Source organism: Sciurus carolinensis, chromosome 4 (assembly GCF_902686445.1).
Source record: "Sciurus carolinensis chromosome 4, mSciCar1.2, whole genome shotgun sequence".
In the NCBI taxonomy this organism is placed as follows: Eukaryota; Metazoa; Chordata; class Mammalia; order Rodentia; family Sciuridae; genus Sciurus; species Sciurus carolinensis.
In genome coordinates, this window is record NC_062216.1 from 110,253,339 (window position 1) to 110,269,200 (window position 15,862).

General features: G+C 49.9%; 1 protein-coding gene across 1 annotated transcript in view; it reads right to left on the bottom strand.

The window, feature by feature from the left end:
* Positions 1-6,151, bottom strand: part of Faim2 (Fas apoptotic inhibitory molecule 2) — a 28,297-nt gene extending 22,146 nt beyond the window's left edge. Inside the window, exons 1-3 of the mRNA XM_047551235.1 lie at positions 5,999-6,151; positions 3,341-3,536; positions 360-463 (exon numbers count right to left, since the gene is read on the bottom strand). Of these exons, the coding sequence (XP_047407191.1) occupies positions 360-463; positions 3,341-3,536; positions 5,999-6,013 (315 nt within the window). The 5' untranslated portion in view covers positions 6,014-6,151. The remainder of the gene's footprint in view (positions 1-359; positions 464-3,340; positions 3,537-5,998) is intronic.
* Between the last annotated feature and the right edge of the window lie 9,711 nt (positions 6,152-15,862).

The window sequence follows — 15,862 nt, forward strand, 5'->3', positions numbered from 1 at the left end:
CAGTCTGGGAATCCCTGTTTGGGGTCAGGCAGACTCAGGCTCCCAGCAAGGCTCAGGAAGACCCTTGCCTCCCAGGGACTCACTTAAATCTCCACCCTCCTTCTCAGGAATCACTGGGATGGATCCAGGACAAGTGGAAAGGGAAGTACAGGTGCCCCAGAGTCACCCATGGAACTCAGAGGTGAGTGCGACAGGGGCCTGGGCGAAACCCAAGAAGCACTTCCTATTAGGGATGTCAGTCAGCTGGAATCACAAGAAAGGGGGGAAGTTGACTTCTGCAAGCAGAGACCAGGGCAAGGGACTTTGAAGGCTCACCTAATCAAGACCCCAATTCTGGAGAGCCAGGGAGAGGCACTCACCTTTCTGATGAAGACCCGGCGAACTTTCTGGTCATCCCAACTGTAGATGGTGAAGAGCTCATGGTGTCCCGTGGGAAAACCACCGTCATAGCTGGAGCTGTTGCCTGTGTGGGCAGGTGGAGGGTCATGAGGGCTCCGTACACAGAAATAACATCCCAAATGACCATCTGCTTGGTCAAGCTGGCTCTCTGGACCCCACGAAGTTTTTTTCTACAGCTCCGTTATCAAACAACCCCTTCCAGTCCACAGTCAGATCTCTCTCCCTGGTCACTTCTTACCTTTACTGTTCTGGGTCCTGGAAATGAATTGTCATCTCCCCAACCTTTCCCTCTACCCTGGTTGGGGCTCTGGGGGCTGAGCTCTGCCATACAGGTATGTCCCTTCTGTCTGTGTCCCCATCCTCCTCCCTGGGCACCCTGGCTTCCTTGTGGTCAAGGATCAGAAAAGGGACAACCATTCTCCAGGTAACTCAGCATATTCCAGGATCAAAGATTCTGACTCTGGCTTCCTCTGAGGCCCTTGGGATGGGATCTGGGGACTGGAGGGATGATGGGTCAGACTTGTTGGTGCTCCAGCTGGAAACCAGGGCTGTATGGGGGCCTGGTGGGGAAATAAAGCCAGGACAAGGGCAAGAAGGGGGGTGGTTGGGCAGGGATAAAGGTTCAGGGCTTGGTTTCAGAACTCAGACTTTTGGAAGAGCATGGACTCTATGGTCAAAGAGATCCATTTTCTAGGACTGACTGTGTGATCTCAAGCAAGTCACCAGCCTTCTCTGAGCTTCTTCTGCTATGGGTTGGTGATACTCACTTCATGTGAACCAAATGAGATAAAAATTAAAGCCTATGTCCTCTATGCCTCATGGAGACTACAATACCCTGTCCTCCCTCAGGGCCATTCCAAAGTCTTCAAATGTTTCCACTCTGTTTCCCTTCATTGGCCCCACCAGGTCTCCAGAATCTCCCTCTCAGTCACCCCCCAACAATAGCCTCTTTCTTGGTCTTTTTTTTTTTTTTATGACTTTATTTTATTTAGTTTTGTATGTGGTGCTGAGTATTGAATCCAGTGCCTCATGCATGCTAGGTAAGCGCTCCGCCACTGAGCCACAATCTCAGCCCTCTTTCTTGGTCTTTTAAAACTGACACCACCTTGCTTCAAGCTCTTCAATGGCTCCCCACTGCTCATCACCCAAAGACTCCATCACCTTCAGGAATGGAGTCCTCCAAGCTCCCCTGCATATCCCTCCCTCCCACTTTTCTTGGCCTGAGTACATTTTTTTCAGTCACATACTGGCTTGACTTTGGACCTATGCACGTTCTATTCTTTCAGTCTCAAACACTCACTTCTCTACCTCTTCCCTAGGCTCACACTTGGCATTCTTCAGGACTCAGTATGGATACCCCTTCTTCCAGGAAGCCTTCTGTGCCCCGCAGATTAGGTTAGGTGAGCTGCCCAGGCCTCTATTACTCAATCTGTGCTTCTGGGTAGTAGTCATTCATTTCCTTGCAGTTTCCTGCATCCCTGGAAATGAGCTCAAGAGCCAGACATCACCTGGCACACACCTAGGAAATGTGTGTCAGTTGCTGATTGAAAGGAGTATTCTTCCTGCTTTGACTGTTCCTTGGAAAACATTCCTTAAAGTAAAACAGCCCAGGGGCTGGGGCTCAGTGGTAGAGCACTTGCCTAGCACATGTGAGGCACTGGGTTCAATCCCCAGCACCACAAAAAGATAAATAAATAAAAAATAAAGGTATTGTGTCCATCTACAACTAAAATTTTTTAAAAATAAAATTAAGATATTGTATCCATCTACAACTAAAAAAAAATTTTTTTTTTAAAAAGTAAAGCAGCTCTCTCTAGCAACCGAGACTTGAGAAATGAAGAAGAGGTAGAGAGGCAGGTTCACTGTAAACCTAACCTGGGACCTGGCCACCTTCACCCTCTTATCTTTCACTTCTTCACATTCTGCCTTTTTCCCCTGCCATCCCAAATGGCCAGGCCTCAGAGAGGGAGAAAAGGAGAGGGAAAGCAGGCCTGCGAGTGTCAGGGGCAGTGAATAGGGTCTCACAAACACCGGACCTTTGACATTCCAGTAGGTCACACCGGAATGAGTCTTCTGGGTTCCAGGTCCAGCGGGTTGGTAGCGGGAGCTGTGGACCATGGTGGTCACTCCCCATAAACAGGGGCTCTGTCTGGAGCATTGTCCCTGTGCTCCCTTCTAGAATTCTGCAGGTGGTAGAAGTGGGGGGAGGTGGCAAAATGGGGGAGGGGTGAGGCTACTGGAGGACACAGAGGGGGTTGAAGAGTATTTGAGGGGCTCTTCATTACAGCCTGTGGGAAGTTGCCTGTTCCCAGCCCCAAGGAGAACTCCTGCAGGAATCCTTGGTCAGCAGGAGCTGGTGTCGGCATTAGGTGTGCCTGTGAGTTGTGCCCAGTCTGGTCTCTACACACCTCCCACAAAGGCTAGGGAATGTGAAGGGAAATAAGGAGAGCAACTGGTGATGTAGATCCCTAGACCCCTAATCCCCAACAACCCTGGGGTTTCCATGGAGACCGGTCCCTGCTAAGGTCTCAGATCTGTCAATGTGTAAATGTTGTTCCCCCATTCATAGGGAACCAGATCCAGCTAAGGTTATGACCAATCTCATACTGTATTTCTTCTAGGAAGGCTTTTCTAAACCAGGTCCTGGCTTTTGTTCTATATCTATCCCTTTCACTTGGTCTAGCCTGATGACCTGGAAAAAAAAAATCCCCTTTTCCCAATCAGAGAGCAACCTGACTACAGACATCTCCTCTCCCTTTTCATGAATCCTCTTCAATCTACCCTTAGAACAGTCCTCCAAATTCTAAGTCTTTGATGGTACAACTTCATATAACAACCACACAATGCATCTGGCATTTGGGCAACGTCCTCCCACTCAGGTTTTCCATGTAGGCCCACCTCTTCCCACAATGCTCCAGTCTCCAGGAGCTGAGTGACTTACTGGGGTCCACATAGGCCCAGCTTGGGTGGAGAGGCACAGCCGTGGGGCCTGGAGGGAAGGCTCCTGCCTTCAGCCCCTCCCCAGAGGTGGCCTCCTCATAGGAAGGTGGGGCTGAGGGTACTGCTGGAGCCTCCTTTTTCTCACCATTCGTCTGCTGCTGCCCCTCGGTCCCAGGGGCCTTATTAGCCACGGAGAGCTGTGGAGTGGAGGCAGAAAGACAGTCACCAGGGAAAGAGAGCTTTCCACCAAACCCCTCCTTCCCAGCCCAATTCCTGGAACATCCCTGGGTGTTTTCACCTGCACTAGGAGGGCAGTGTGTAGACAAGAATCTCCCCATTTTATAGATGGCAGAACTGAGCTCCAGGAGGGTGGGGCTAGCCATGGGTGGACTGTGGAGTCGGGATAAGAATTCAGGAAGGGGAAAATTCTTAGCAGTGCCCACCATTGGTGGTCACTGTCCCTGGGGCAAGCCTTGGGTCTCTGTGGTCCCACTGTTTCCCTGAGAAGGGCCTGGCCCATTGTAGTCACTCAAAAATAATGGATGAAAGATACTTTCATTTCATCTTCCTACTACCTTGCTGGTTGTATTTTGATCCCTGTTTTAAAAAATGAAGGAACTGGGGATCACAGAGGAGTGATTCATCCATGGGCACAGGGCCACACAAGGCCTGGGGGTGGGGGGCCCAGAGCCTAAGTTCCATGCACTGGGACTGGTTTCGTTCGGCTGGGCTGGAAATGACACAAGGAGAATGGGACGGGGAAGAGAGGGCAACAGAAAGGGAAAAGGAGAGGGAGAAAGGAGAAAAGAGGATGGAGACTGCAGGGTGCAGGGAGGGCGTAAGCCCTGGTTAGGTTCTGACTTCATCCTATGGGAACCTCATCTTCTCCCCCAAACAGACAGAATTTCAGAATGTCACTACTGGAAGGGACCTCAGAAGACATCTAATTTAGTCCCTTCCTTCACTTAACAAATGAGGGAACTGAGGCCCAGAGGAAAAGACGCTCACAGCAAGTTAAGATCTCAAGTCTGTTTATCCTCAGATATGTCCCAGCCCCCTCATGCCCACATTTAGTTTTGTTGGGAGACTATGAGCTGTGCGGGTCTCCACAACATGGCCAGAGAAGGAAAGACTGGTGTGGAGGAGGCAATGTGAAAACAAAAGAGCGACAAAAGGACTGAACTCAGAAAGTGGCATTTAGGTCTGATTCCAAAAGACCAAGTTGGAGCTGATAGGTCTTGGGGAAGACTGCAGGGCTCCTGAGCTGGAAGTCTGGCCCAGGCAGCCCAGGATGGGTGAACACCAGAAGACTCCTGGTTCCTACCTAGCCCAAAGAACTACTGGACTGGAGAAGTCTAGTCCATTCCAGTGGGTGAAATGGGGCAAGGGATTGAGGCAGGAGGTAGCAAGTTCACCCCAGGCCAGAAAGCAGTACCTGTAGAGATACTGGTGAGGGGTGAGTTGGGGAGCAGAAGTGAAGGCTCCACAAAAGGCGTGCTTTTCATTTTCACCATGCTCAATGTCCCCAGGTCCCTTAGGGAAGGAACCAGGAACCCAGGCCTGTGGGATTGCATTTCTCCCCCTCCCAAATCCCCTTCATCATGCAGACCACAGGGGTCATGCTCAGGAAAACCTATCTCATCCCCACCCTGACACTCACTCCCCAGAGCCTTCTGGGCCCTACCCCCAACGCACACACATATGGCATTCCCAAGTGACTTCTGGTCAACTGCAGGAGGTGGTATCACCCAGTGACATCATTTTGAGTCCCAAAGAGTCTAAAAAACAGGGAGAGGAGGGACTGAGGGCCCAGGGAGGGATGCCATTGGCTCAGGAGCTCATCTCAAAGCTAAGAAAAGGGAGGGCCTTCTCCTGTTTTCTCTGCCCAATCCTTAGCCCTCCAAACAGAGGACTGGCGGACCCTCCTCTTTTGCCCTAGGCCCTAATGGTTGTATAATTCCACAGGCTGTTGATGTTACATAACTCTACTGGGCCAGCCAAGTCTCTGCCCAGCCCTCCCCTACAATTCAAGCCTAAAACTAGAAAATAAGAGAATACCTTTTTATCAGATCCCATTTAGTCTCATGCCTGGCCAAAAAAAAAAAAAAAAAAAAAAAAAAAACCAAAACCAGAGCATCCTGATGCAGGGTTTCCACAGTAACCCCCAACCATAGCATACTTATCCAGATATCCAGCTGTGAAATAATGACAGGGAGTTGGAGATGGGGGTGGAGAGAGGGGTTCTGTGGAAGGTGTGAAAGATGACCATAAAATGGTTGGGTCTGCAATTGGAGGGATGCCCACAAGCACTGCCCCTCAAGGTTCACCCTGGCATACATATACACACGCACATAGATACAGTCATGCTGCACACACAGGCCAGCTGGCTACGGAGGCCTTGGCCCTGTGAAGTCCTGTGATGCCAAAGTATGGGGTGGAAAAGAGGGGAAGGGGGGAGAGCCCTTGGGTCCAGAGAGGAGCCAGCCATTTCTTGAGATGGGCCTTTTGGCCCTCTGACTTCAGCAAGGATCACAGAGGACCTTTGCCCTGGAGCCAAGGGAGAGATGCTTAAAGTGGTCCAAGGGAGCTTACTCAGAATGACAGGGAAACCGGGAGCCCGGTGGATAGAGGATGGTGCAGGTGGGGGAGATGCCGGTACCTTTCCCTGGGTCATGGTGCCGTCTCTCGGGGAAGGGGTCCCTGAGGCAGAGGCGGCCGCTTGGGTCACCGCAGCCTGCCTGCGTCTCTTCCTTCCTCCGCGTGGGTTCTAGCAACATCCACTGCAGCCGGGCCAAGCGGACCGGAGCGTACCATCCGCGCGAGGGGGGGGGGAGTGGGGGCGGGGGGGCGGGCCTGGGAGGATGCTGCGGAGGACGCTGCGGATTCGCGAGCTCAGGGAGGAGGCGCTCGCCGCCCCCTCCTCCGCTCCGCTCTCCCCTCCCCTGTACCCTCACCCCTCCCCCGGGACTAGGGAGCTCGGTGCTGCGGAGCAGCCCAAGTGGATGGGTCCGTGGGGGCGGGAGGAGGCGCGGGCACTCCGTGACACCCGACCAGCTGATGCTGGCCTGCTCGTAACCAGAGCTGTGTCAGGGCCTCATCTCTCCACCATCAATGCCGCAATTAGGCTCCAGCCAGGCTCCTGCCTTGTTCCCTCCCTTTGTGTGGACACGGCCCTGATTTCTGTTTCCATCATCTATTTCATCATCCAGGGTAGAGGGGGAAAATCCTGGATATTTTGTTTACTCTGCCTGCCTCTTACAGGGCCTCTGGGCCCTGAGTTCCTGTGGGCCTCAGTCAGGCCATGTAGCCACCTTTCCTTACCTTGGTTTTCTCACCTATGGGATGGCAGCAATAGGATAGGCCCCTGCCTCTCTTGTCTCACAGAGATGTGTTTGGAGGGATGCAACGTCTGTTATTTTCAACAGTTAGGTCATTTAACCAGGTCTTTCTGGAAACATCAATAATTCTGTCTCAAAGTCTCTCCTGTCTTCCTGCCTCTGCTCAGTCTCCATCACTCAGTCTCCATCCCACACCCATTTCAGAGACCAATCCACCACCTTCCCCAACCTTGTCCTTGGGACTTAGTCACCACCAGGTTCCATTTGCAGCAGCTGCTGCAGTGTCACTGTGAGGTCTGCAATCTCAAGAGTTGGACTGGAGTTCCACTTTAGTCACCCACTGGCTGTCTAATCTTGACAAGCCCTTAACCTCTTTGAGCTGCAGCATCTTCTATGAAAGGGAGGGTGAGAGCAGAGCTCTGCTCTGTTTTCCTAGATTGTCTGTAAGTCACACAGGTCAGGGCGGCACATTGAAAACCAGGAAGTACTGCCAGTATGTAAACTTTTCTTTACTGAGGAATCTCCTACCAATGCCTTGGGCTGCCCTGGGGTGAAGACTCAGAGCAGACTAAAAGAGAGTCTGAACCTTTGAGAGTGGAGTAAGAAACCAAGACATAGTGGGAGTGGCCACTTACTTTCTGATTTCCTGTCATCTCCCAGCTAGATCCCCCCACTCAAAGACCATAGAGAAGGAGGACCCTGAGTATGAGGGAAATTAGGGAAGTCTTTATTCTATCTCATCTCACCCTTCACCCTCCCTGCCATAACCAATTTGCCACATGCACACGTAAGCCTGGGCCCCCACTTTCAGATGCACTTAGTCCCACATACCCAAGCCCCTCCTCCAGTGAGTTATCCCTGGGTCCCAGCACTGCTGTTTGAGTTGTTCCCCAACCAGACCGGGTCTGACCCGCCTTCCCTTTCCACATCTGTGTTCTCAAGGTGTTTTCCTTCTCTTACTTGATGGTTCAAGTGCCACCTCCTCAGGAAGGCTCTTTTCTCCTGAATCTAGGCTAAATGCTCCTGTTTTGTAGTTGCAGATCACCCTGAGGTAGTGCCTATCACATGGCACTATGGAGTATCTTTGTCTGTCTCCCATTAGACTCAAAGGATCCTGCCGGTAGCAGTTTTTGTGTTGGCAGGACTGAGTACAGTGCCAGGCGTGTGGAACACACTCAATAAATTGTAGCTATTAATATTTCCAAGACATGTGGCGTCATGAAGAGCCTGACTTTATATAGGCCTCGGCATTTTCATGTTTGCGAATCCACCTGTTTCTTCTCTTTCCATTCACTGTACTCCAGTCGCACGGGCCTCTTGACTGCTCCTTCTCTGGGCCAAGCAACTCTTAGCTGGGAACACTGAATGGATCCTTCCTCACTTGCTTCGCTGCTCTGCTCAGACATCACCTTCACAGGGAGGTCTTCCTCATCTTGTGCCCAGTGGAAGTGCCTCCTGCATACCCCACCCAGCACATTGAACTGTCCCTTCTTCCTAACCTGTTTTATTTTCCCCATGGCAATTGTTACCTCTGACTTTTATTTTTTGTTTCATTTTTCTCTCACACACTCTCTCCATCTCCTGCTAGAATATCAGCTACAGGAGGGAAGCAACTTGGGGGTATCTTGTCATTGTTCTACACAGTCAGGTATAAACAGCTATACTTTTTATATATTTGGGTTAAAACAATACCTGGTTTGGATGTGGTAGGGGTTCTTTAAATTTGGTTGTGTTCTGCAATACTTGGGAATTGAACCCACAGGTGTTCTACCACTGAGCTGTATCTCCAGTTCTTGTAATTTTGAGACAGGATCTCACTAAGTTGCTCAGGGTCTCGCTAAGTTGCTAAGGTTGGCCTGGAACTTTCAATCCTCCTGCCTCAGCCTCCCAAATTGCTGGGATTATAAGCATGCGCCATAGTGCCCTGCCAGTGGATGTAATAGGTTAATAAGTATTTGGATGAGTAAAGTTCTTTAAACAAAATCCTTATATTCCTCATGTATTTTTATATTGTCTGTGCAAGTGACACTGAAAAGCTGGAACATCCTGTGGCACTCCTCTGGCATCTGGATGCAGTTAGGCATGGTGGTCACAGCATGGGCCACAGAGGCAGATCCTATCTCCCCTATTTGGAAGCTGTTTGACAAGTGAGTTTCCCTCTGAGCCTCAGGTTCCTCGTCTGTAAAATGGGGGAGAGGGATAGCACAGACTTCAGGGTCTGTATGCAGCAAGGATTAAATGACACCGTGTTCAACACAGAGGCCAGCATACAATAAGCTCGAGGCGTTAACTGTTAGTGTTAACCTTAAGGGTTGCACAAATGTTGGTTAGTGAAATAATTACTTTCCACCCTCATCAGGCAACTCAGTTCCACAGTTATGCATGTGTTCATTCATTCATTGTGCCTACTGTGATTATCTATGTGTGACACACTCAGGTAGGCGCATTGGTGGTTTAGAGGAGAATGACATGCTTGAAGCTTCAAGGAGGGTGCAGTCCCCTCGAGCTCTATTTCCGCCCTTCTTCCTGCAGGGAAGAGGTGGGCAGACCTGGGGGCTTGGAGGGGCTCAGGCATAGACAGAATGGCTAGTGGAATGAGTGCCTGAGGGGAGCTGGGAATGGTGAAGGGTTCCCCAGGGGAACTAGGAGGTTGTGAGGTCACATTCTTGAATTTCCATCCCACAGATGGACTTTATTGTTTGCAGGAGATGTGGAAGTCTGAGGAGTTTTAAGGTTTTATGAGCAGAGTAATGACACATTCAAAATCATGCTTTGGAAAGATAAAGCTATTGTAATAATTTTGTTGTTAAACATTTTTGTTTTTTTAAAATATTTTTAGTTGTAGATGGACACAATATTATTTATTTATTATTTCTAAATGATTTATTTTTAAAACTTTTTTTTAGTTTGCAATGGACTTTTGTTTTATTTATTTATAAATAAATAAATTGAACCCAGTGCCTCGCACGTGCTAGGCAAGCACTCTGCCACTAAGCTACAAACCCAGCCCAGCATTTTCTGAAATAGGAAAGGAAGGTTTCATCGGTTAGTATCCTGTCTGAGAAATTGAAAGAGAAAGAGATTGAAAGTACAGGACAAGTTGCAGATTCTCACAGTCCTTGTGTGGGAGGTTCAGAGCCCAGGCTCTGAACTAGTCTGCTTGGTCCCAAATCCTGGCCCTGGCAAGATGCTCAATTTTTCTGTACTTTGGTTTCCTCATCTCTATGCCAAAGGTTCTCTAAGGAAGGTAGAATTTGGAAAGCACTTAAGACAGAGTCACGCAATAACAAATACTCTATGCATCTTTCATAATTAAAATACAAGTGAACCAGGGGGCAGAAAATATGAAGAGAAGCAGACAGATTGGGACAGGATTGACAGGACTTGGGAAGAACTAGGTGTGGGATTAAAAGAAAAAGAGAGTCAGAAGGGATGGAAGTTTGGAGGTGGAGGCCCTGGATACCAGTGACACTATTAAAAGGAAGGAAGAGCTGCTGTGTTCAGGCTGAGTTTGAGTTGTGGGGGTTGTCAGGAGGCAGTGTCTGTAGGCAACTGGCTGGAGACTCCTAGAGCCCAGGAGAGAGAGTAGGTGGGGCCTCCTGTATAGCTCCAAGAGGCGCCATGCACCATATTGTGGGGAAGGCTGTGTCCTTCCTGTCCTTGAGCCCAGTTCAGGTCCTCATGGAGTTAAGCAATGGGCAGCCAACTCGGGCTTATTAGTGTGTGGACAGTAGCTGAACCCGGAGTACATGAGGATGTCCCAGAAGAGTGAAGCCAAGAAGGAGGGTCAGAACAGGCCCAGGGCAGCAGTTGGAGGGCCCAGGGAGACAGAAGGGGAGTTCTTTCCTCCTTCTGGAATCCCCCTTATCATCTTCAAAAACAAGTCCAGAGCAGAGAGATTCCAAGGCCACGTGTGAGTATTTTCAGACCTTTCCTGGAGGACGGGGAGGCGGTGGGCCCCAGTCATTTCCTCTCTTCTCCATTCAGGCCCACACCGTGGCAGCCCATCCCACTCCTGGTTCTGCTCTGGTTGCCAGCCAGCTCTGTTTGGGGGCAATGCCAGGAAGGGAGGGGGCTGAAGTTGTGAACAAAGGACACTCTCAATTTACAGACACAAGGCTAAAGAGGATGAGTGACTAACCCAAAGTTACATGACCTGCTGAGAGCAGGGCGTTAAGAGGGCATTTGACCACAGCTCTGGGACCCTCCCCATGGGGTTTCTATGATCACATGTAGGTTGGGGTGAAGGAGAAGTTGGGGGTTCTCAGACTCGAGACTGGTGAATCAGAGCTATCCTAGCGCACGTGTGTGTGCATGTACACAATCTGCACACTCTCCACCCCCTTTTGGGTGAAGGGAGAGTGAGTGAGAACAGTGATGGGAGGCAGGGGCAGGGCAGAGCCCAGCTGCTCCCAGTGGGTAGGTTTCTCAGGGTGGGCCACAGGATGTAGGCGGGCCAAGCCAGCTCAGGCATCAGGCTGTTCCGACCGACTATCCTCCTGGACAGACCTGCCTTGGTTGTCCCTCCAACAAATTTCAAAGCCTGTCATTCTTCTGTAGACTCCTCCCTTCCTCACTGTTATTCACAGGGGCCCTCCCTCCCTTCCTTTTCCCCCAGCAGTCTTACAACCCCAAACTGACACCCCTGTCCTGGTCAACCATAGCCTGGTTGCACAACTCTTCTTTGTTGGGGTTTCTATTCCTGCCCCAGCAACCCCTCTCATCCCAAGACACCTTGCACCTTCCCAGATACAGTCTCCAAAACAAGACACAAAGCCCAGGCCTTGGCAGGTGTCAACATCTTGAGGCATTTTAGCTACTGCGGGGATTGCTCAGTGAATTGTGGAACCACATTGCCTCCCTCCCCTTTCTTCCTGCCTGCCCCCTGCCTGGGCTCCTCATTCCCAGCCTCACATTGAGCCCCCTGTGATCCAGCAGTGCCAAAACGCTCCTTCATAGGCCTGGTTGAGGTCCCTTGGAAAGTAAAATCATGGAAAAACACAAACTGGTGTTCCAGTCCAGACTTGACCACTCACTTGCAGGAGGTCCTAGAGTTTTTTCTTTCCTCTGTGTTTTGGTGTCTGCCCTGCCCAATTCCTGGGCTGCTTTGTATGTGCATTTCTGCTTGTCCACCAGATGGAGAGTTCCTTAAAGGCATAGACCATGGCTCTCAATCCTTATAGTCCCTGCCCTATCCCTTGCACCTGGTAGAATTCTTGTTTTTTGTTTTTGTTTTTTGGTGGTGCTGGGGATTGAACCCAGGGCCTTGTGCATGCTAGGCAAGCACTCTGCTAACTGAGCTATATCCCCAGACTCTCCTGGTAGAGTTCAATAGCGAAGAATAGAGGCTTTGGAATCTGATCAATCTGGGTGCAAATTCTGGTTCTTTGCCTATGAGATGAATGACCTTGGGCAAGTCATTAAACTTCTCTAAGTTCAGTCTCCTCATCTGTAAAGTGGATATTCATTAATTAATTCACTTAGCCAATGAATATTTATTGAGGGCCTACTACACGTCAAGCATTGATGTATATATAACAGTGACTACATCAGACAGGAATCCCTGCCTGTGGGGCTTACTTCTTAGTGGGGGCTGTTAGTGCCTGTCTCAGAGAGTGATTGTGAGGGCCTAGTGGGATGACATACACACAGGGCTCAGCCAAGTGCCTGGCACATGGTAGGCCTGACAAATTAGAGCTGTTGTTGTAAACATCTTTCAGAACCATTTATCAAGAACCTGCCGTGCAGCAGCACCATGCTAGGTGCTAGGGAGACAAAGATGTGGAACACCAAGCCATTCCCTCAAAGAACCCACAGTGCAGTATACCTGCCATTGTCAAAATGGGCACCCTCTTCATCATTGCTGAAATTTATAACCAGCACCAACTTGTGCATGCTGCAAAGAACCATAAAATTCTAGGATGCCAGGTAAGCAGAGATAATATTTGTCCCCCAGTATCTTTCAGACAAAAGTCATACATGATTGACAATTACCAGCACTGTGCTTTGGGGGATTCAGAGAAAAGGAGAGGTTATATCTGGTTGGGAGATCAGAAAGGATTGGAGAGAGAAGGGGTGATTTTGAACAGTTTTTTTTTTTTTGGTCCTGGGTGCTTTACCACTGAGCTACATCTCCAGTCCTTTTTTATGTTTTATTTATTTTTTTATATAGGTTCTTGCTAAGTTGCTGAGGGCCTTGCTAAGTTGTTGAGGCTGGCCTCAAACTTGAGATCCTCCTGTCTTAGCCTCCCTAGCTGCTGAGATTACAGGTTGTTGCCACTGTACCTGGTATGAACAGTATCTTGAAGAAAATAATAGAATTCAACAGAGATGAGGGGTGGGGGAGAGGGAGACCCTTTAGGGAACCAGAATGGTACACAAAGAAGAGTGCAGAGGAAGGAAAACATGAGGCACCAACTTTGTGCTTTAATCCGAGGAGGAAGAGGGCCTATCCCAGGGGGAGACCAGAGGCTGATCCAGGAAGGCAGCTATATTCACACCTGCAGGTGTGGTTTGAGGGACCCCCTTCCCTGTCCTCTACTCTTGGCCAAGACGACGCCAGGTTCAAAATTTTACATTAGAAATTAATTTTCTTGTGCAAGCATTCAGAGTCCAAGGGGCCCTGATAGGGGACAAACCATAACCAGATGGATGACAATAAAGGAGGGTCTGGTTCAAAGAGGAAATGGTGAGCAAAAGAGACCGGGGAACAGTAGAGAGCCAGTGAGGGCCAGAGCCCTTGGCCTGCTGGGTCTCACGTGTGACCTCAACTGTAAAAGCCATCTACAACCAACAGGGCACTCCTTGGCTGTGAGACGCTGGTCACTAGGAAAGGATGAGTAGATGTTGGTGCTGTCCCCATGCATTGCCCCCACAACTCAGCCAGGGCTCCTCAGCTCTTCCCACTGTGTCTATGGAGGTGGGAAATGCAGAGTCCATACGGCAAGGCCATTTCTCAGTGCAATTTGGCCTAGCAGCATTGTGCTTGGGTGAGACCAGAACTCATTCACTGAACCAGTTGGATTCGCCATGGCCTGTGTACTCCTGCAATGAGCTGGGAAGGGAATAATAAGCGAGAAACACCCATCCCTGCTCTCCCGGAGTTTGCAGTGTGGAGGGGGAAGCAGACCTTAAAGAGGCTTATACACATGTCTGATCACATGTGGCCAGGCCTTGAAGCAAAAGTCCAGCTGCCTGGAGGGAGAGGGAGGGCAGTGGTTTAGATGGGGGAGGGTTGCATTCAGGGAAGGCTTCCAGGAGCCCTAAAGGACAGTGAGAGAGAACCAGTGGAAGAGGGTTCAGAACTCTGAGATAGGGGGCCTTGTGGGCTGGGGAGGATTGGAAAATTATGGGAAGGGGTTGAAGGCGGAGGTGACCCATGCAGATTCTAGTTTTAGAAGGCACCTCTGACAGCAGTAGAGAAGAAACTGAGGATACCATGGATGCCTTCAGGGGAGGTAACCATGGCCAAGGTCCTGGGCTTGGGTTGGGTCGTGAAGGTGGAGAAGATTCACAGATTCATGAGTTATTTCAGGTAAAATGGCCAGAGTTGATGAAGGACTGCCTTAGCAGTAGAAGATGAGAAAAAGGGAAGGTTTTGGGCTTGAGCACCTGGATAGCTGGACATGAGGAGGACAGAGGAGGCCTGGCCAGTTCTTGGAGTGTTGCCGTTGGTAGGGAGTGACCTTGGTGCCATCCCCTTCATTCTCCAGCTGTGCGATGTGATTGCGCCCATTAGTAACAACGGCTAACGTTGAGGGGGTGCACCACACAGGCTAGGCACTGCTAGTGCGCTGCGCGGATGATTCTACTTAGGCCTCACAACAGTGATAGGCCCTCTTATTGTTCCCATTTTACAGAGAAGAAACTGAGACTTAGAGAGGTTCAGTGACTTGCCCAATGTCACTCAGAGTTGGCAAGAGATGGAGCCACCTTCCCAGTCCCCACAGTCAGACACTAGAGCCCAGCTCTCAGCCACCATGCAGTGGTACCTCAGGGGCTCAGGGCCCCAACAGTTAAATGGGGGTTAGTGGCAGCTCCTTCGTGAACCAGGAGGCTGTCTGCATGGTGTGGTGTGTTGTAGGCACTCAACAAGGACCGAGTCTCCTCCCTTTCTTCTGAGCTGAAAGTGCTGTTTTACGAGCCAGGAACCTCGTAAATATTTCAGTGGTGCTTGTGTGGTGGAGGCTGTGAAGCCTGTTCTCAGCAGCACTTGAAGAGTGAGATCTGGGAGACGTCTTGGGGCCTGTTGCAAGTGTTTGATCAGCGCATTTTCCAAAAAAGACTTTTTTTGTGGAATTGCTGACAGTTGCTGGCCTGAGACAGATTTACAGACTTTTTCTGGTGAGAGGCCAGAGCATGAGTTGGCCCAGGGTCCCATTCCAAATGAGACCACAGCCCAGCCAACATGCATTAGCCATCCACGGGCTCCTCCACCTGTATGCTCAAGCCCAGACTGTGCACTGTGCCAAGGGTTCTGTCACACTAGAGGTCCCGGAAGGGCCACAGAGAACCCAGAAAAGAAAAACAAAGGAACTGCTTGTGTCCCACAGCAGGAACTGAGGCCAGAATGGAGGGCAGGTTGATCTGACTGTCTCTGGGAAACTTTGAACACCCCTTAGCCTCTCCAGGTTGAACCCAGCTGGAGGAAGCACATAACCTACCCAGAGGCAGGGAGGAATCTGGACAGTGTGACCTCTCCAGGTGTCCTCTGGCTTAAGGGTTTTGATTTTTAAATATTGGAGGAGGAGAGTTGCTGGACTGGGTTAGCAAGAAGAGGGAACATCTACGTATCCATTTAAAAAATAAAAATAATTAATTAAAAAAGAGGGAACTAGGTGCAGTGGTGCATGCCTGTACTCCCAGTGACTTGGGAAAATGAGGCAAGAGGATCACAAGTTCAAAGCCAGCCTCAGCAATTTAGCAAGGCCCTAAGCAACTTAGCAAAAAGAAACAAAAAAAAAAAAAAAAAAAAAATGAAAGGTAGAAAAACACTGGGACATGGCTCAGGGGTTAAGCACCCCTGGGTTTAATCCTCAGTCTAGATAGATAGATAGATAGATAGATAGATAGATAGATAAAAGAGAAAGAGAGGGAACAAGACTGTAGAGCCCTAAGATATGCAGCCCAGTGGGAGACTTTTGGGCATCATCTTCGGGGGAGATAGAGCTTATTTCTTGGGCAAC